Source organism: Cygnus olor, chromosome 12 (genome assembly GCF_009769625.2).
Source record: "Cygnus olor isolate bCygOlo1 chromosome 12, bCygOlo1.pri.v2, whole genome shotgun sequence".
NCBI classification, from domain to species: Eukaryota; Metazoa; Chordata; class Aves; order Anseriformes; family Anatidae; genus Cygnus; species Cygnus olor.
In genome coordinates, this window is record NC_049180.1 from 19534266 (window position 1) to 19556487 (window position 22222).

The 22222-nt window shown below is 40.9% G+C and overlaps 1 protein-coding gene across 1 annotated transcript; it reads left to right on the top strand.

Annotated features, from left to right (window-relative positions):
- The first annotated feature begins 341 nt into the window (after positions 1-341).
- On the top strand, positions 342-16434 carry SHCBP1 (SHC binding and spindle associated 1). The gene is made up of 13 exons (XM_040571155.1): positions 342-595; positions 1148-1318; positions 1904-2019; positions 3570-3778; positions 4736-4828; positions 5844-6077; positions 6179-6347; positions 7748-7868; positions 10852-10983; positions 11911-12029; positions 12788-12874; positions 13238-13373; positions 14134-16434. Exons 1-13 carry the CDS (start codon positions 418-420, stop codon positions 14451-14453), a joined length of 2085 nt encoding a protein of 694 aa, XP_040427089.1. The 5' UTR covers positions 342-417; the 3' UTR covers positions 14454-16434.
- The last annotated feature ends 5788 nt before the right edge of the window (positions 16435-22222 follow it).

Below are 22222 nucleotides of genomic sequence, written 5' to 3' on the forward strand. Positions count from 1 at the left end.
GTGAATTACTGTTTTTTAATATTTCTGTGGCTGCGTGTGGCTGGTTCTTTCCTCAGGGCAAGCCGTGTGCTCGAAACACCTGCACAAGCGTGCCTGGCTTGACAGAAGGCACTGCCCGCCCGAGCAGCACGCCCGTGCCTTGTCCTCTAGGCGCAGGCTCACTGACACGTTTGCCCACGGCGGCCGGCTGAGGTCCGACCCCGCTCCCCGCGCCGGGAGCTTCCCCGGGCCGCACGGAGGCCGCTGAGGGGGCCGCGCCACTGCGAGCCCCGCCTCACGTCCCTCACGGCCTCAACGGCCCGGCCGCCGCCCGCCCAGCCCCGAGCCGCCCGCCGCGCCGCCAGCCAGTCAGGGCGGCCGCTGGCAGTGACGTCGCGGAGCGGCGGCGGCAGTTTGAAAGCGGGGCAGGCGGGCGCCATGGACGGCACCGGGCCGCAGGGGCAGGGGCAGGGGCAGGGGCAGGGGCAGGGGCAGGGGCAGGGGCAGGGGCAGGGGCAGGGGCAGGGGCAGGGGCAGGGGCAGGGGCAGGGGCAGGGCGCGCTGCAGGCCGGGCGCGGCGCCGACCCGCGGGAGCGCGCCGAGGAGGCGAAACCAGGTGAGGGCCCGGGCAGGAGCAGCTGTGGCTGGGGGCGCGGGTGTCGCTGGCGCTTGCTTTGGGAATGAACTTAATGGCACCATGCCGTCACGTTGGCTCTTGTTCGGTACCTTTGTACCCTTGTTCGGTGCCAGGTTGGTGTTGTGTGGTTATAGGCTTGCAAACCATGAGCAAGCTACGTTAAATTGTTCTGGAAGGTGTCTTGTACTCTGGGACTCCTGTTGGCATTTGTGCCAGGTATTGCTATCGTAGCTGCTGGATTTGATCAGGGATGTGTAAGGGTAAAAATATTTTATTTACAGTGTGTGTGTAATATAGTTATAGTTTTACAGGAGTTGATTGAAATCTTTCTGAAATTATACATGATTAAAGTCACCTTTTCATTTTCGGTGTAGGAGGGCTTTTTGTTAGGTGTTGTAAGATGTGTTGTAGAAAGCAGGTCCGTGATGGATCTTGGGCTGAACAGGAATTCTCTGGGAATAGAGGAGTGAGTGATGATTGCATTCAATTGATAACTTGTGGGATGTGCTTTGTTCCAACTCCTCTGTCCAGATCTGCTTCAGGAAGATGAGGATATCAGTAGTGACTATGGGAGTCGTGACAAACCAGGGACTGCTTTAGGACGGACTGTACCAGATGGGAATGTACTTCTTCCAGACATTTTTCGTACCGATCATCTTTTGTTTTATGAGCGATTTAAAGCTTACCAGGATTACATTTTGGGTAAGAAATTCCTTAGTGGAAAAGGAACATGTAGTCAGGTTTCTTAAGTCATCCAGTTTAAGTGGAATCAATTCCATATTATACTGTGAGATACTCTTATTAACAGGGGTTAGAAAAGATGCAGTGTATTGTTGTTGCTGTTGGATTATCGTATTGTAACTTCAGCTTCTCTAACTGGTAGAGCAGGAGGTAATGGTTTTAACATAAGTAAATAAAAGCTGAGTGAACGAAAGGAGAAAATGCTAATGCTGGACTCTGTGCCTTGTTTTAATTGGCATTACTAGAACTTTTTTCTTTAGTAAGGCTGTTTAAGATAAGGCAGAAGTTAACTGTTTAATAGTACTGGTACTGAAACCCTCAGTACCTGGGAGGTTGAATACTGCTTCTTCTGGAGAAGCACAAAACAGATGACTCTCTATCTCTCTCGCTACTGAGATAAGCAGCAAAAATACTGACAGTTATGAGCAAAACAGAATGAAGTCTGAGTTTAGATGAGTTAGAGGAATATATTAACTGTGAATTTCATTTATCAGTGAATTGGAGGACTTTTCCTGCATAACTGTACTGCTTTAATTTTCTTTTTAGCTGACTGCAAGGCTTCTGAGGTGAAAGAATTCATAGCTGAGTACCTGGAGAAGGTCCTTGAACCGTCTGGATGGCAGGCAGTCTGGCGTACTAATGTGTTTGAGGTTGTCGTTGAGGTAAATGGAATGCAGTTGTTCAGCCATTTGTCTTCAATTAATATCACTTACCTCTCTAACAGGCAGATAATTTATCTATGAAGTTTATGAGCTAGTAGAAAACTATATCTGTTCAGTATCTAATTGTCAGCAATAGCTAGAGCAATAGGAATTTCTTTCAAAAGGAGCCTTATTCTGAAGCACTATCTTGTGCGCTGGTGTGCTTCCTTCACCTAAAAGTACGAGTATCAGATCACAGGTTCCAAACCCGCATGGGACACTCATGACAGTGAGGCACTGCTCCTCAGAATGAGTTCTTTAGGACTGCAGCATGTGTTGCAAATCCAGAAAGCCATGCACTAGATATACTTGCTGTTTTTGGCATTGTTGAGTTGTTTAACCTTGGAATTTGGCTGTTATTTGTTCTGCTATTTAAGTTACTTCTGCTGTTGAATTACAGTAGAATCAGTGAGGTAGGTGAATTTAATTTTCTTTGAGGCATCAACCTAAAATAAAGTGTCATTGATATCTTGAGAATAAGCTTGATCTGGTTCCATCGTGCTGATACAGTTTGTCATCTGTGGTTTTTTGGACTTTGCATTCCTGGCAGGGTACAAAACGCATGATTATTGCTTTTGGGATAGGTTCATCAGTGCTAAACCAAAAAGTCTGTACAGCATTTTTTTCATGCTTTGCATGTGTTAAAACACTGCACAATCACTTACCTTTACATGAGTTTCTGAAGAGCTGGGCAAATGACTTTCAACCTCAATGTGGCAATACAAAGCCTGTATAATTGGCCTTATGTGAAGGTTGTGACAAGAACATCTCATGTGGGCTAATTTCAGGGATACCTTCTCTAGTGTCTCAATATTTTGGTGGCAGGACTGTGCCTAAATGAAAGCGATATCTTCAAGGGGTCCTTGCTGAAGCAGGGGAAGGAGGAACCCAATGCAGTGTGAGTGAGCTGTGAGGTTGGACTCGGTGGGCACAGAGGGGTTAAGTACTTGGTTCAGAGCTGGTTGCTGAAATACAAATTTTTCAAATATCAGGCTCTGATCGTTCATCTTTTTTTATGTGAACTTGGACATCCATTGTATGTTTTCAGAGGGGAAGAACTTTGTATTCCCTTGGCTTTTCAGCACAATTAGTAACAAAATGGCTTTCACTGGCCCAGACCAGCTCTGGGGTTTCTCTGTGTCTTGTGGGTACTTGGAAAAATGAGCTACAAAGGATTTCACGAGAACTGTAAAGTATTGATTCAAGTCTGAAAATACTGCTTTTCCCTGTCTGAAAAAAATATAATAGGGAAGCAATTTACTAGCCTTATATGGATATTAAGAGGGTTTTGAGCAAAGTTGTAAATGTGGAAGAGGCTCCAAATCTTTTGGTCCTGAGAAGCTCAGTTCTGGGTTATCACTTCAGCTGACCAGATTGCCTTTGCTGTACTATGCAGTGTGCGTTGATTTATGTGAGTCAACTGGCAGTTCATGAGGCATGTCATGTTCACCTTCCTCAGCTGCATCTATTGCTCTGCCTAGAGAAATCCTAAGAGCTGTTCATTCCAACAGGTTGTTGATGTGGAGTACTCGGCTCTCAAAGCGGTTGTTCGACTCAGCGAGCCTTTCCTGTGTGAGTCGCAGGTTAGCACCTTCACGTTGGAATGCATGCAGGAGCTCTTGGAGCTGAAGGAGCGTCAGATCCCACTGCGGGAGCTGTGGGTTGTGTATGATGAGTCAGGAGAATTTGATCAGACAGCACTAGCCGTGGAGCATGTCAGGTACAAAAATGCATAAGGTCTTATTTTGTCTTATGCAGCTGAAGGCGATAGCACAAACACAAGGTCCGCTTTTCAGCAACTTACTCTCTGTGCCAAAAGGAGTGGGAGGAGGAAGAAGTCTCTGCATTGCTTTCCCTCTCTTCTCCACCCCAGGCTTCCTCAGGCTGTATCACCTTGTTGGCTCTAGTGTGGTGTTTCTTCCTATTCTGAAACATTTTGATGTCTCTTTTTCTCTTTTGCCTCATTCTTCCTTTTCCTGCAATTTGTCTTTTCCCCTAAGTTTACTCTTTCTTCATCAGGTGTCTGTTCACGTCTTACTTATTCTACTTTCTTGGCCTTTCTTTATCATCTCTGTCTCTTCTTCATCTCTCTCATAGTAATGTACTATGTGCTGCATGAAAAGTCTACAAATTAACACTAGGACTGGATAAAAAAGATAAAACAGGAGGAAAGACTTTCTTGTCTAGAAAATAGGCTATGTTCCAGAAGTGGTGGGGGTGGGAGGAAAGAAGGAGAAGAGACTCCTTGTCTTGACCATTGCTCAGTAGTAGAGAGATAAGCATGTATTATGGAAGTGACAAACTCCAGGTAGAAAGGAAATCTGAAGAATGCCTAGCCAAAAACAACCAACCAAAAAGCGTTAGAATCTTGAGCATGCAGGTCTTATTTTCAAATCCAGCTTTTAGTTGTTCCATCTATTTTGGTGAAAGTCAGTGGGACTCAGGCTGTTATGAATTTTGAACTCGAAACACAAAATTCTTTATGCAGGTGACAACAGACAAGAAAGATAACTTTTGTGACTACTAAATAGCTTACAGGATGGTGACATGAAATGGGAGAGAGGTGATGTTTTGAGCTGGATTCTCAAATTGATAACATTCCTAGTTCCAGTGTTTTTGTCTCTGCTTGAGTAAATCTGGCCTCCTTTGTGTTTAAACGCTTATTTTGCTTCAAAAGGTTCTTCTACCAACACATCTGGAGGACCTGGGATGAGGAGGAGGAGGATGATTTGGATTACTTTGTGCGATGTGTTGAGCCTCGACTGAGATTGTAAGTGTGATACCTTTGATATTATTAGGTAGAACCACAGGGAAAGGCAATGTGGGAATAGTGACAGACAAATTTCAAAGAAAACTCTTCACTAGTAAATCAAAGCAAGTCTGTTCTAGCAGCAATCACTGTCTGATGCTCAAATTTTTTTTTAACAGAAAGAGGGTGCAACTGAAATTGCTGCTCGAGTCCTGCACTTTTGTTTTTTCCCTGTAATCTTTAACCTCCCATCAGATGGCGCTCCAAATCCAGCTATTGCCTCCTTTAACTTGTAGTTGTATGAAATGTAATCCTAACTAAAGCTAGTGTGGAATGCTTTCATACCTTTGGGCATAGAATAAGATCCAGAATGGAACAGAATGTAAACAAAAACTTGTAAATTGGTCATGCTGAAGGAGGAATGTGTTAATTTCTTTCCTTTGTGGGATTAGTTGGCATTAGGCTTACTGAAGGTGGATTTTTTTAATGCCATTTGGCTATATGAAACTGGAGCAGTGCACAAGAGCACAAGCTGGTTAAAATTTTGAGGGTGCTAAATAACCAGAGCATACAATAAAATATGTCTGGGAAGGGTAATTAAAAAGTGTTTTTTTTTCTGCGTTTTTTTTTCCCCTGACGTTTGACACGATATGTTTGTTATGTCTTCCATGGGTTACTGCTCAGTTCCTTTTTTAAAAATCACATAACTTAGCATGAGTATCCTGAAGTTTGTAAGCATACAACTGAATGACATACAACTTTACTTACTCTAAACCTTTGTTTCAGAGTAAGCCTCTGATGACTGTTACCTATCCACCTTTAAAAATTATATACTACTTAGAGAAGAAAGTAATATACTTGTGTGTGTCTGAGGGTCTTGGTTTTGCTGCTTTTAAAAAAAGCGTAGTGTTGATGCAGACTGCAGAGAGCTTTGACTTAAGTACTGGTATAGAACTTCTCAGGTTCTGTGTGGGTTTGTATTTGATCTTTCAAAATTGGAAAGGGAAATACACTGACCCCTTGCTCTGAATTGCAGGCATTATGACATCCTCGAACACCGTGTGCCTTCTGGGCTTGTTGCTGATTACCAGGATTACTTGTCCCAAGGTGAAGAGCTCTACAGGAAGTTCTTAAACGTGAGGAACAGCATATCAAGCAGCGATTCAGACTCTGAAGTAGAAAACGTCTCCATGGTGGAGGGACTTCAGCTCTATGAGAAAATAGAGCACTTGAAACAGAAGCTAAAACTAATTGAGAATCCACTGCTGAGGTACTTAGTGGGTTTAATGCAAGGAGGAGATCCCATGTGGGAAAGTGTGTGTAGAAAGTTCTTTACTGAAGAATGAACTGATGGCTTTGCTCATGTTTTAGGTACGTGTTTGGTTACCAAAAATACAGTGGTCTCCAAGCTAAAGGACGGAGACCAACAGGAACCAAGATCACTCATGTTGTATCTTCCACCATGATGGCAGGTCTGCTGCAGTCGTTGATAAGGGACAAACTTTGCCCTGAATCTTGTGGTGAAGAACTAGAAATACAGGTAAAGTAACAGTAATGGTCTATCTGCCATTACTCTTTTCTCCTCAGGAAACCATCTGGAAGAACAAGTTAATTTGTCATGTGGAAGATATTACATTTGCACAGTGCTTTTTTTGTCAGTCTAAAAACAGCACTTTAATTTAAACAATAAATAATATGTTTTAAAGTTGCGAGTAATTTCTCCTAATTTGTCTGAGTACTTTATAGGAGCAGTGTTGGGGGGGGGGAACAAACCTTCTGTAGTAATTCCATAATAAAATGTGCTAAGGTGTAATACTTAAATTTTGATATGTCAATTTCTTTTGAAGTTATTAATAATGAGATCGGGTTTCAAGAATGAAGCGTTCTGTTGCTCTGCTTCTGTGTAGGAAATTTATATACTTACTAAGAACAAATATACTTAGTTTAATTAAATTCAGATAGGACTTAGCACTTAAGTGTTTAAGAACAGTCTGGAATGGTAGTTGGACCATGCTCTTAGAAGCATGGTTGGATTTATTTTTATTTTTTGCGGTGGTCCTTTGGAGACCCAGGAGTTTGACTTGATGATCCTTGTGGGTCCATTCCAACTTGAGATATTTTATGATTCTTATGAATCCTTGGGCCCAAATTAAATTGCTTGCTGTATTCTGATCATGTTTGTGAATTGCAGGTGGGCAAAATAGACCCAAAGGGAAACTCTTGAATTAACTCTTGGGCTATAAATCTGATTTTTCTCAGCAACTGAAAAATTCTCTTACAATGCTTACCATGGAATTTGCTGGAAAGCAATAAATGTGCAATTTTTCTGTACTATTTTTTACCCTTCAATACAGAATGGCCCAATACTTGAGAAGGACATCAGCCTGTGCTCTTTAGGCACTGACTTTTTTTTTTTTTTTTTCTTCAAGAAAAAGTGCCATGTGGACCCTGTATTTGCCATTGTAATAGCTAAATGCTGTTTTGGAGTGCCGTGCTCCAGGAGTGAGGAGTTACAGTGGTGTTTGGCCAAGCTCAAATCTAATAGCTGAGTTGCTTGTAGTTTTTTCTTTTTCTTCTGTCATGTCTTTCTTCAGTAATTCATGACAAGTCACTTGAAACAGAATTCAAATGTTGGCCTGGAATCCAGGCCATATTGAGGTCTGCTTTCTGGTGCATATGTTCTTCAATCTGCCACTCTGCCCCATTTTTCTCATGGGGGGATGGACATAACACAAAGGAATGCTTTGAGGCTTTTTTTTGTCCAGAGAGTGCTATGATTCTTGAATTCAAAGTAGAAATTGCATATTATTGGTGCCATTAAAAAGGGCTTCTTTTAAGCAAAAGCAGCAACATTTAATTGAAGAGCAAGCTTTTAGGGCATAAATGCATCCATTTTATAGCATTTTTTTAAGAGCTGATTATATTGTTTTTCTCTTACAGTTTCACAACGATCCACTGGCAGCTGTAAGTGCTTGTTATGAAGGAGACAGAGTCATCATCTGTCCTGGTCATTATGTTGTAGATGGCGTGTTCTGCATTGCTGATTCTGTTGAATTAGAAGGTAGAAGGCTTGCTAGAATAATGGTCCTTAAAATAAAGTAAATAAGAGTCTTTAACTTAGCTCTGCTTAAAGGTTTATTATATTTTTGCAGAGTTTGGCTGGAGCATTTTTTTTTTCTTTGAACTGTTCCTATTTGTGCTCGTAGAGCTGTGTCTATTTCAGGAAGGAGTAAGCTGTTTCATTACCCATGATTATTTCTGCAAGTAAGTTTTAACTTCTGCTGATTAATGGCAAATTTGCTATTTCATCCTAACTATTTGCCTGGATAGATCCTGGTTATATAAGTACTAGAGGGGATCCAACAGCAACACAAGTGTGTTGATTTTTAGTTTAATAAACACTAAAATCATTCTGAGAGGCTTCAGTTTCTAAAGTACTTGAGAGAGGTCCTTGTTTTCGTTTGCATGTCCTGATCTACCTCAGAGGTATAGTCAGACTCACTGTCAGGGTAGAACTGGTGAATACAGAGAAAGAGCCAAGTGCTATTCAAACTTAGTTTATGATATTTGTTGCATGTCAGCTATGTGTGGGGGGGCTACTGATGTGAATCTGTGCGTTATGTGAAGCACATATGCAGAGAGTGCTATTGGCTTAACATGCCCGTTTATGCTGTAGAAGCGGATGCAGCATGTATGTTCCTGTTTTTTTTTCTCAAAATATTTGTTTGAAATACTTTTATCTTGTCTAGGATATGTTGCTTTCTCTTCCTCACAATTCTTGTTTCCTCAGCATAATGTCTCTCCTTTTGGTATGCATGCTGTTGCAGCGTAATAGTCTGTGTATCACTGGGGCTTGTGCAGCTGTTCAGATGCTTCTTCAGCTGCATTTTTTATCTTGTCAAAGCTTCATAATGGGAAAGGCTGGGAGTTTAATTTCTTGCTGTTCTGGATTATATTTTTCTTGTCCTTATTTTATGAGTATCATTTTCTTTCTTGCCCTTCTCTTGTGTATGTTTGGTTTGCATAGAGATGAATGCTGATGGACAATGCACCTGCAGGATAAAGGAGCTCAAATTGTTTTATTTGTCTGCAAAATGGCATTGTTCTAAAATTGTGTGGGATGGTATTTGACAACTTCTTCTGTAGTTTTGAGGAAACAGGAATGCAAATGGTGAAAGAGCACACCTATTAAAGGATGAGCTACTCTATTTTAAGGAGCAAGGCATATAACTGTATTTTTAGTACAAACCACTCTCCGGGTAATGAATATATCAGGGTGTTTAATCTTCTTATATGGACTTCTGTTAGAAGTTTTTATAGCAGCAATAGCAGCTGAAAACATTTGAAGTAAGAGCATCGAGAAAAATTCTGCTGGCACTAATCTGAATAGTTGGATGTTTTGGTGGCTTTTTTGGGATGAAAGGGTGACTCATCAAAGAAATAATGTTGCTTTGCTTAGTAGAGATTTTATTTCTTTTCCAGTCACGGTGCAAGCCAGTACTAAGGTTGAAAGTATGAGGATTGGTAAGCCAGGGATAAACAAAGGCTTACAAGAACTAAGTAAAGTTAAAACAGTAACAGATGCAGAAGTCCTAGTCAGGATAACTTTAGCGCTTGACAAAAAATTGTAGCAAAGGTACTTAAGAACTTTGCTCCACCTTGTTTAATAGTTTAAGCTGGAAAGGAACCTGTAGCATCAACCTGTCCAAAATCCATGATGAGTGTTACTGGATGACAATTGCTTTTAGCTCCTGTGGAGTCCCTTAACTTACAGGCAGGGCATACAGCCCTGACCTGGCTGGGTATTGACCACCATTTGATATCAGGTGAATCATTCCTTCTCTATTCCTTGTCAATAGCTTCCTTTACTGCTAGAGCTGCTGCTTCAGAAGTGAAGCAAACTAAAAGCTTGGTTAGAAAATCTGTAGGCACTCCGTAGGACAGTTATTCCTAAAACTTTTTCAACTGGTGCATAGTTAAACTGGATCTGCTATTTACGGTTCCATGATGCTCTTTCTTTACATACTGGAAGTAAACTGCTCTGTGTCATCTCCTCCCTAGCAGCACTGGAAAAAGATTCCTGGGTAGTATAGTGTACTTAAGTATCAGTCACTTAACTACATTAAATCTGCTGTCTTTAAAATTTTCTCCCAACTCTTGTTCAAAGGCTTTCTTTTTTTTTTAACCTTTCTACTTGCACATTAGAGCATTTATTTATGTACTTGGTTAAAAGCTAGCATCCTGTTCAGGCACTTCTTATCTAAGCTTCTGTGTGTGTTCAGAAAACGATAGGACTCATGCTGCTCTAATAGATGTTGCATTATTGCTTTCCTTATCATGATTCTTGGCAGTGACAAGCAGTAAAAGCTTTACATGCTCATAAATTGCCCTGTAAGTGGTTGAATGCTGACAAGTGTGGATGGCTTTAGTAAATCAATGCTGGCATATGCTTTTGAAAGTTTCTTTTTTAATCTGAATTCATCTGGAAGTCCATGTAACACTGGAACATCAAGTATTGACCCAGGCTTCATCTAAATACAGAAGCTGAGTGAAGTTTAGTAACAACGTGGAGTCCTTTGCACTTGTTTCCTTGACTGCTTCTCCCTGCTCCCCGTGTTCTTTGGAGCCTCTGCCTGCTGCAGTGAGCTGCTGTACTGGAAGCGGACTGTGGGTGCCCATTGCGGCTGTGGTTACTGCACCTCCATACCATGGTGCAGTTTGGGGAGTAAGAACTTTGCCCTCAGCGTTAGCCTTTTGTTTAACTGGCTAAAATAACTTTGTAGTTTATTATATTATGTGTCATTCAAGGAAGGGAACTTTGAGTTTGGTTGTTTTTTGTTGGTGGTGGGATTTTTTGAGCACCTGGGTCTTGGTATAGAGGAGATGTAAGGTGTGCCTCGGCCACTGGGGGAAAAATCCTATTCAAGATACTCAAAGATATCTCAAGTTCCAACCCTCTCTACCCAATCTGAATGTCTGCTTAGGTACTGAGCATCTGATTACCAGATACTCAACAAACTTGTGTCTTTCACCTCTGCTTTCAGGCTATGGCCTGCCAGATGATATTGTGATAGAAAAGCAAGGGAAAGGAGACAATTTTGTTGACTGTACAGGAGCCAACGTAAAGATCTCCAATTTGAAGTTAATACAACATGATGCTGTGGAAGGGATTTTAAGTAAGTATAAGAGTACCTTGAACTTTTCGTGAATCTTTTATAATTTTCTGTTAGAATTAAATCTGGGATCCACTCTTACAATTTACTGGTTTTAACAAAATATTGTAGGAAAGAATCCTACAGATATAAATGTTAAGGCTTCCTTTTTGTTTCTTTCCCACTTGTTTATAATGTGGACATCAAAATAACTTCTGTTGTTTGTACTTTCAGGTTGTTGTGGCTCTTAGGTTTTATTCTTATTTTTGGATAAGATAATTTGTCTTAATGTTTCTGCTGTTACGGCAGCCTGACTGACCACTGCAAAGCCTCTGCCAGGCTGCCTGGAAAAGAAAATAATTTCTCTTTCCACAAAAGAACTCCCATGGCAGTATTCACCTGTAGCTGAACACAACCAGCTCTCCATTGAGGAATGGCATAGACTGTAGAAATATAGACCTTCGTTTACTAAAAACGCATTCAAACTGCCATTCAAATAATCCGAAGTTGTATCCAGTGAGTTTGGCCATGACCTTCCGTCTTTTCAGAAGGTGCCAATTAATACTTTCACCTTGATGGACCCTTGTTTTTAAATGTTTTAAAATGTTTATTAATACCCATATACTTGTATTTAATACATTATTAATTCAGAGGTTTCTTAGGCTTATAGAGAAAAGAATCATTGCTGTCACTTTCAAACAAACAAAACCACAAAACAAAGACACTTCTAAGACAAATCTTTGACTAGGGCTCCCTTGCAGTTTTTCTGCTGATATTAGGAAAAACAGTGAGTTCCAACTACACATGGGCAAATCAATAAAACTAACATAAAGTATGATTAAAATGATCACTTTCTCACGCTGTAGAAAAAGCTACAAGGTCATGTACCTGTAGGAGGGATTTGCCTTTGCATAACTGATTCATTTAACAATATTTGTTGTCTGTGTATAGGCGTCCATCATGGGAAAACTACTCTGGAGAATTGTGTGTTACAGTGTGAAACTACGGGCATAACAGTGCGAACATCAGCTGAGCTATTGATGAAAAACTCAGATCTGTATGGTGCCAAGGTACAAATGAATTCTTAACTCTGGCAATTTCCTAAATTAAAATAAAGGGTTCTGATATGAAATAATACTTCAGTAAAGGGGCGGTTTCTGTCACTCTTAAGAGTACCTTTAAAAGGTGTCTTGGACAGCTTTGCGTTAATAGGTTTAAGAAATTGTTCACAGCAGTCTTGTGGCCTTCAATAGTATCTAGTGAAGTATCTTATGTTGATTTGTATGTGATGATATGAAAATGATGTAGTTACAGGGGACATCTATGAAATAATGATTGCTGCCTTGCTGGACTTATTCTTGTCCTGCAATACCTTTAACATGATTTTTCCTTTTTTTTTTCTTGCACATAAGTAATTTTCTGATTAAACCGTGTATTTGGCAAATTAAATGCCCTTTTTGGACACCTTATCCATTGATTCTTACAGAATGATGATAAACACAGAATTGAACTCTGAATAGGGCACTTTGGAGAATGATGGGGCTTTGAGTGTTGGGGTGGATGACTGAACATCAATAAAGCAATGCAAAGTTGTGTGGTTACTCTTTACCACAGATTTTTATGGGCTGGTGGCAATAGTATTATTCATGGGGCCTCAACGTTTGTATTACTGCTCAAGTTAGTTCACAGAGCTGTGGAGCTGGAGTGGTAACACAATTTTACCTTGTGCAACTGCTGAATGAGCACAAAGATGGAGTTGTCAAGCCAAACTGTAAATGTGCCCCAAATTATTTGTGTTTTGTGAACTGCAATCTGTTTTACTTTGTAGGGTGCTGGTGTGGAAATATATCCAGGGAGTACATGCACCCTGTTAGACAATGGCATACACCACTGCAAGGAGGGAATACTTATAAAGGTCAGTTCAAAGCATAATGCACTTTTTTAAAATTAAAAAAATAAATATGTATTCTTCTTAGTATTCAATTCTTACAGCTGTTAGAATTCGTGCAAATAACTGCTGTTTAGATTGGCTTATAAACTTGCTGCTTTGTGTGTCACATCTAATGATGATGGTGCTTGTTGTTTGCCTTGGGTTGGTACACCAAAGCAATATACTTGTTTTATTCCTTATCTGTCAGAAAGAAAATCCCTTTTGCACTGTCACTTGTATTGGCTAGCATTTTATTAGCCTATCCAGAGAACTGACTATCTAAAAGTGAAAAGGTTTGCATCTCTTTAGCTGGACATAACATGCTGGATATCTGTTTCTTTGCTGTAGAACTTCTTAGACGAACATTATGAGATCCCCAAGATAAGCATGGTCAATAACGTGATCCATAATAATGAAGGATATGGTGTGGTCCTAGTTAAACCAACAATTGCCTCTGATGTAAAGGATGCTTCAGCAATGAAAGGTATTTTTCTGACTTCCTATGAGGAAATCGTAAAAACATTAAATATAGCATACCTATGTTTTTAGATTGCCTAATTCATAATTTGAATCTTAAATTTTCTTATGATCTATAGTTTGATTCAGCTTAAATCTTCATCTTCAGCAAATTCCATTGTTCTGATAGTTATGGATTATAAACTTCACACAAATCCTGTGAATGTCTCTGCTCCATGTCATGTGGATGCTTACACTTTTAAAGTCCTTAGACATCTGATCTATGCTCCCTATCAAGCAGAGCCCGTATAACTGATGGCTACCTGAGTCATACAGAAAGAAGGGTGTAATCGGCAAGAAAGCAGCTATGGCTTCTCTTATAGCTGTTCTGGTTCATAGTTCTCTGCACAGTTTTCTTCCTTTGTGCATTAGATCTGAGACATGGATTAGCCCAGTCTCTCAGCACAGAAATTTTCTGCAGTAAATGAAATGTTAACAACTCTTTCTCTTTTTCTGTCTTAATCAAGAAGTGTCATGGTTTCAAGTGCAGTGTGTAAACCCACTGTAACTTTCTCTAATATCATTGTCACTTGGAAGCCTGAAGACATCGCAAGAAGAAAACTTTTCTTTAAGTATCATATGCTGTATTTGAAATATATGGCTGCCATTAAATTGTTTTCCAGAAAGTACGGGGGATGCAAATGTTAAGACTGAAGAAAACATAATTCCAGGAGTTTTAACTGATTTGGTTGTTTTGAGGATGACATTCTCATTGTTTCCTGACTTAGGGAATACACAGCCTACCTTGTCAGGTGATGGGAGAGCATGTATAGAGGACTTCAGACAAGAACTACCTGAATGTGTGACTGATGAGTTGGAGCTTTATGAGCAAGTTGAGATTTCTGAAAAAACTGAAGGCAATTATGAAATTGCAAATGAACTTGGTGTTGCTTCTGTGAAGAAGAACCAGATGCACAAGAAAAGGCTGAGTAAACTGGGAATCACAGAAGCTGATGACAACTTAATGTCACAGGAAGTGTTTGTTTCTATTGTGGGCAATCAGTTCAAATGGAACGGGAAAGGGAGTTTTGGTACATTTCTCTTCTGATTGTCCTGACTCCTAGTGGCATTGCAATAAGAGATTTGCACAAACTGTTATTTTCACTCCTGCTTTCCAAGGAGTTAACATGTTCTATCAGCCTTCCATAATGTTACTAGAATGTGACAAATATTTATTGACAACATATATATTGCATGTGGAAACTTTGCTTCCTTGCTGCAAGCATGTACGTGGTAGAAAACAGAACTCTGCTTATCAACATACTTGTTCTTTGCTAGCTCTGATGAATTTTGTAGTATATTTATTTAACCTCTCTTAAAAAAAAATCTTCCAGAAAAAGACTCACCATGGAAGAGTGGACGACAAATGTACAGCAATAATTTGTACACCTTCCTCCATGTGTTTGTAAAAGCGCAACTAGCCTGCGGTGCCTCCTATGAGAGACTGACTGAATTTTTATGTTGAACAGAAGCTAGTGAAATGCTCTTATGAAATGTAGTAGTTAGCTGCCATGCTTTATACTTGAAGGATTTTTCAGGAAAGTTAGCATCTGGAAACATAGCATCATTCAGTCAACTTTGTGTGCCATCTGTTTATTTCCAACAGCAACCCGTTCCTATGCAACTTTTCCTTAGGGAAGACAGCATCAAAATAAACCATTAATCTGAATAAGGAGCAAACAAAACAGCTGTTTGTGTCTGTTAGGTGTGTTCCTACTGTATATTTCTGTGCCTTATTCTAAAATATTTAAAACTGCTCTGCCTCTTGTAGCAGCAGAGGTATTGAAAATAAATGGAAAATTAAAAAATAAAAATACTTTGCACTGAAATCTCATCAGCACACAGCTGTGGAACATTCTGCAAAACAAAGGTGTTTCAGTGTCTTACTGTTGTTCTAAGTCTTTAGTTGAAAGAAGACTTGAACGGACAGTCTGAATGAAGACTCTTCCTTCTCAGTGCTCCTTGATCCTTAATTGCAAATCCAAATGCCTTATTCCAAATTTTTATACTGTCTTCGGTTATTGTAGATCAGTTTTTGAACTGATATGTGGAAGTACATGTGAGAAGATAATCAAAAGTGATGCAGGATGTCCTATACAATATGGTATTAAGAAGGAGAAAGCATGTTGCCATCAAATAGAATTCAGAATAGTTTCTGCAAGTAGCTTAGCAGGTATATACCTTTGCTGGAAATGCAGTGCATTGCCTAAGTTGGATGTCAGTTGTCTGCTCCAGGTTTTTCACTCCATCTGTTTCTTAAACTGCAGTGGGAATCAAAATTCACTTCAGTACATAATTTGTGTGAGCAGCTGATGGGAAGAAGAAGAAGAAATGTATGTTAGAAGCACTTTTTTTTTACGAACCATGGAGCATTAATTGAAGCTTTTCTATCCCACTGCTTCTGGCTTTGTTCTGCTCAGGACACGACTTCAGGACTGCACTTTGAGTTTTAATGAGACTGAAAACCATTACAGTGTCTCATCCTGCATAAAACAACAAATATTTGCATTTTAGTGACTCTAAAGAAATACTTGAGTCAGGTGAAAACCCATTGCTCAAGCTAGGACTAGTTTAGTATCTTAGGCTATTCAACAAGTCACATGCCATGTTTAATGCTTTGATATTACGCCTTTATTTCCTGAGTGTAATACTAATTAAAGAACTGGGGCTAAAACTGATGTTGTTGTTCTTTTATCTTTTCAAAACCATGATTTTCCTTGAGTGAGCTGCCTTCATGATGTGTACATAGTATTTCTTTCTCTTGCAATTCATCTTAAAGCTGGCTTTGCTTTTTTTTAAAAAAAAAAAAAAAAAAGCTTATCTCCCTTTTTAAAATTCAGTTTTAAGTCGGGTAAGGTACAAGTTAAAATATTCATCTTCTGCTTTCAATACTGCAACTGGTTTGCCTGTGCAAAGGAGGTATGTTTAAATATGAAGGAAAGGAACTGAAGGAACTGTTGACCAAAATGAGATGTGGGCTCATCTTTCATCTTAGTATTGTATTTTGCTTGTAGGTTATGTTTGCGTTTTCTGCTCTGTGTAAATATTTTCCTTATTTTTTTCCTCGAAGTTCTTATTTTTTTAAACTTATTAAACTTTTCTTAAAGGTATTTGATGCTACAGTGATGACTAATGATCTTTTCTCTGGGAATGTTCCCTGCCACCTAAATTAGAAACTAATTCCTGAATGCGTTCTAGCGTAGCTGTCAAAGAAAGTTAATGAAAATATTTAGTTTCAAGAAATGTTTAAGCAGCTGCAAAATCGCTTGCAGGATATTTTCCCAGCCTGTGTGTATGCCTGTTGTTCTTAGACTTGCCTTGTTTTGCCCCTAATGTGCAATGTAGTTTATCCTATGGCTTGTCTAGGACACTGATGATCCAGCTTATTCTTTGTCTGGCCTTTCCACTATTTATTCTCTTGGCAACTTTGAGCTTTGTCTTTAACCTTTTCCCTGTCTCTTTATCGTTGCTGAGCAGCACAAAGCCAAGGATTCAGGTTTCTAGCAGGATCACAGAGGTAAAATCACTTCACTTCCTTGTACTACAATTTTAAAACCTACTAATGGTTACTTCCATACAGATCTGTGATACTAAGATCTGTTGCTCAGTTCTTATAGCTGTATAATTGTACTACACTGATGCTACAACACCTTAATCAAGAAATCTTGTGTTCTCAAAGTTGTAATGATGAGATTTGTATTCCACAAATCATGTTGATTGGTATTTCATTTAATTATGAGGCCCATATCATTGTTACTTCAATGATTGCTGTAAGGCTGGCAGCCTTATAGTTGTCCGGGTTATTTGCTTGATTTGCAAAAGAAACAAAGCCTGACAGTAGTAGGACTTTTTTTCCTCCCTTTGGAGTTTGCAGAGTTATTCCAAATCACAGAATCGAAAGGGTTGGAAGGGACCTCGAAAGATCATCAGGTCCAACCCCCCTGCCACAGCAGGCTCCTTAGAGCAGGCTGCCCAGGTAGGCGTCTGGATGGGCCTTGAATATCTCCAGAGAGGGAGACTCCACAACCTCCCTGAGCAGCCTGTTCGAGTGCTCCGTCACCCTCACGGTGAAGAAGTTCTTTTGCATGCTGGTGCAGAACTTTCTGTGCTCCATCTTGTGGCCATTGCCCCTTGTCCTATCCCCACAAACCACTGAGAAGAGGTTGGCCAAATCCCTCTGTCTCCCACGCCTCAGGTATTTATACACATTGATGAGATCCCCTCTCAGTATTCTCTTCTCCAGGCTGAACAGACCCAGGTCTTGCAGCCTTTCCTCATAGGGAAGATGCTCCAGGCTCTGTATCATCTTTGTGGCCCTCAGTTGGACTCTTTCCAGGAGTTCCCTGTCTTTTTTGTTCTGGGGAGCCCAGAACTGGACACAGTACTCCAGGTGAGGCCTGACCAGGGCAGAGTAGAGGGGGAGGATCACCTCCCTTGACCTGCTGGCCATGCTCCTTTTAATGCACGCCAGGATCCCATTGACCCTCTTGGCCACCAGGGCACACTGCTGGCTCATGGTCAACCTGTCGTCCACCAGGACCCCCAGGTCCTCCTCAGAGCTCCTCTCCAGCAGGTTGTCCCCCAGCCTGTACTGATACGTGCGGTTGTTCCTTCCCAGGTGCAGGACTCTACACTTGCTCTTATTAAACCTCATTTGGTTTATTCCTGCCCACCTCTCCAGCCGGTCCAGGTCTCGCTGAATGGCGGCACAGCCTTCTGGCGTGTCAACCACTCCTCCCCGCTTTGTGTCATCGGCGTACTTGCTGAGGGCAGACACTATTCCCTCATCAAGGTCGTCAATGACGATGTTGAACGAAACCAGACCTAGCACCGACCCCTGGGGAACACCGCTAGTCACAGGTCTCCAGCCGGACTCTGTGCCACTGATCACCACCCTCTGAGCTTGGCCAGTCAGCCAGTTCTCAGCCCACCTAACTGTCCACTCCTCTCTCCCACGCTTTCTCAGCTTTGCTAGCAGGATGTCATGGGAGACAGTATCAAAAGCCTTGCTAAAGTCAAGGTAGGTGACATCCACTGCTAGACATCCACTGCTCTCCCCCATCTACCCAGCTGGTGATGCCATCATAGAAGGCAACGAGGTTGGTCGAGCACAACTTCCCCTTGGTAAATCCATGCTGACTACTACTCATAACATTCTTCTCTTCCAATTGCTTGGAGATAACATCCAGAACGAGCTGTTCTAACACCTTTCCAGGGACAGAGGTGAGACTGACTGCCCTGTGGTTTCCCGGATCATCCTTCTTGCCCTTCTTGAAGACCGGAGTGACATTGGCTGTCCTCCAGTCTTCAGGCACCTCTCCTGTTCTCCAGGACCTTTCAAAGATGATAAAGAGCGGTTCGGTGATCACCTCTGCCAACTCCCTTAGCACACGTGGATGCATCCCATCGGGACCCATGGATTTGTGTGCGTTGAGCCCACTCAGGCACTCCCCAACTACCCTCAGGTCAACCACGGGGGAGCCCTCCATTTCCCAGCCCCTTTCTCCCCCACCAGGGTCGAGGAGTCCTGGGGGGGAGTCCTTGAAGCAAAGACTGAAGCAAAGAAAGCATTCAGTATCTCTGCCTTCTCGGCATCTCCTGTTACCAGGACACCCACCTCATTCAGCAAGGGACCTACATTATCCCTAGTCTTCCTTTTACTGTTTACATACTTAAAAAAACCCTTTGTGTTATCTTTTATCTCTTTTGCAAGCCTCATCTCTAGGTGGGCTTTAGCCTTCCTCGTCACGTCCCTGCAGGCCCTGGCAACACTTCTATACTCTTCCAAGAGGACAAGCCCTTTTTCCACATTTCATAGACCTTCCTCTTCCCTTTGATCTTATCGATTCCCTTTGATCTTATCGATTAGCTCCTTGCTCATCCACGCAGGTTTCCTGCTCCCCTTCCCCGATTTCCTACTCAGCATCATAGATCTGGAAAATACTACACACACACACACACACACACAGAGCTCAATGAAATTAACTTTGGCTCAAAAAAAAAAAAAGCTACTGCATAACTTCTGCTGATGTGACTTGATTAGAGGAGCAATCAATGTTGCAAGGTGCCTGTTTCTTATTCCAAGGTAAGGGAGACCTGAAATAAGTCTAGCCTTTGTCCTTTGTTATGTGGAATTAAATAACAATGTCTATGTATGTTGTCAAAATGATAATTTTGCGTTGCAGCAGGTTTGTTAGCAGCAGTATGTTGTTATGTGTCAAATTTTTTTTTTTCTTCTGGTGTGAAGGAATTTTGCCAGCTGGCTGGAAGCTTTTTAAGGCAACATTTTGCATCATTTACTGATGTGTAGTGTTTTTTTCCCTGCAAGCGTAAAATCTGTTGGAAATATACAAACACTGAGGATTAAAACGGAAACTGATCTGAAACTGGTAGGTTAATGTTTTATAGGCCGGACATGATTTCTGCATGATGCAATTTGAAACAGCGTTATGCAGGGCTCTTTTTTTGTTCGTCTGTTTACTGATAAAATGAAAGCATAATTTTCAGAATTTCTGAGAAGGAGGAATTTTCAATGTCTTTGTTTTAAAACTGCTTTAAAACAAACAAACAAAAAAAATGGTAATATAAATCATTGTTAATACCAGGGTGGTAGTAATTAGAGTTGAAAGATCAGTATTTTGACATGTTATTTTTAATGTGAGTGTTCTGGGTTATCCACCTATTTTCTAAAAAGATCTGCCTTGTTTTCAAGGGTGGATTACGGATTCTTAAAACCTTTTTGCTTTATTTGGAAGTCAACTTTTTAGAGTGATATCTAAACTAGTTAAGGGAGGATCAAGAGTCATACAAGTAATACAGGTATTGATCAACACCGAAGAAGGTAAGGAGGGCAGGAGTTAGCTGAGCCTATTCTTGTACCAGTCTGTAATTATGAGTCTTCTACGTCCAGAAACTAGCAGCACATTCCCTCCTATCTTTGTTTCTAGTTAGCTGTGAGTGTAGTGATGTGAGAAGGAATTTTATAGACTGCACTTGTTGCAAAGACTTAAAAACCTGGGAAGTCTGAGCTAAGGGCTGATGAGCTGGTGTAATGGATGATCTGCCTGGATGATCCCGTGTGAGTTCTACTCTCAATATAAGCAGCAGTTGGTAACAGCCTGGATGTAAGAAGGTTTCCTTAGCAGATGACTGAGGGCGATCAAATGTGCTATTACAGCTTCTGATGATTTGCCTGATGGAGTTTTATTCTTACTTTCTAGTGTACCTGTAGCCAGGGTAGCTGCAGCAGCTGAGCAACCAACTGCTTTAATAGCCAGTGCCCTGGGTTGGTCCTGTTAGCTCACATTGGTATCTGAGCTAGCAGTTTTAAAGCTACAGATGTGCTCTGTGGGTAGATGTAAAAATGACACTGTAAACAAATGTAATTGTTGCCATTGAAAGTAGTACCCCTGCATCTGCTAAGGCAGGATCTTTAAAAAATATTTTGTGTAGGTATCTTAGTTCAATGTGGCTTAAAAGTGTGCTTTTAATAGTACCCCTTTGACTTCAATCTTCCTCTTTCACTAAAAATCTTATTCAGAGTATAACAATTATCACAAATTGGGATTTTTGTAATAAAAAGCCAGAAGCTTCGGCTGAACCTGCAACTATAACACAATTACAGAATTTTATTGTATTGGCCCAAATCATTAAAAAAATAAATCCTTGACTGAGCAGTCTGCTTAGATGACACCTGTTGGTTTTTAAGTTTATTAAAAAGAAAGGATGAAAGAAAGCAAAATGGAGAAGGTTAGCAATTTTGATAGGTCAGGGGTTGGGTAGTATGTAACCAACCACTGTATTGATCCCCTGGGGGTGGAAAGAGAAATGAAGGAGAAGGAAGTTAATGTGTGTGTTGCATCATTTCAGTGCTGCTCCTAGCACCACTGTCCGAATACTTGGTAATATTACAAATGCCTCTGGGAGACTAAGCTCACATTGCTGAAATATGTAACAGGCTAGATAATGTGAGATATTGAGGAAACTCAAAAAGGTGCTTTTCCAGGTTGTGTGCTGGAAACAGGCTGGAGATGTTGGACTTCTCATTGCTCAGCAGTGCAAAGCTCCTCAACTCAGAGTTCCTCCTTATGTCCTGGACAAGCAGATTTCTTACTTTACTGGGTGAACCAACTATCCAGTTGCACTAGCTGTCTGCTGTTTAGCACAAGTAGTTGCTCTTTCCTCATTTTTACATGTGTGGCTGTGGATTATACAGAAACATCAACAAAGTGTTAAAACTACTTTCAGCTTCCTAGTCGTGCTGTTTCTAGCTGCTTTGGACTGACTCTTGTGATTGACTACTGCCCTGTGGGGCTCCACGGGCAGGTTTCATCGTCTGCTGACCACAGTACTTGTGTCACACTGTGTGATGCATTTGTGTGATTTTTGTTAAATGACCAGGCCATTTTAACCAACTCTAGTAGGCCTTAATCTGTCAGCAGAAAATTAAAACTTAAAAGCAGCGGTAGAACACAAGTACCACTTTATTGAGAGTTCTCAAAGTCTTTCAGATCTTCCCTTCAAAAGCTTATTTCAAAATAAGCACTTTTGTTCAAACACTTCTCCAGGTTTGGTGTGCTTGTTTAATCGAGTGAAGCATGTTTGTCACAGGTATTTATCACATTAGCACATTCCTGACCCTCAGAGTCTCCCCATGGGGCTATTTTTAAAGGAAGTGCTATTCCCTGATATGCCCACAGCTCATTGCAGCTTGGGAGAGAAATACCACAGGTTCAAGTTTGTGTTTGGCTGGCAGATTACCTTCTATCTGAACTGAAGTGGGCTAATGCTCAGTGCTTCTAAAGCTTTCCAAAACCC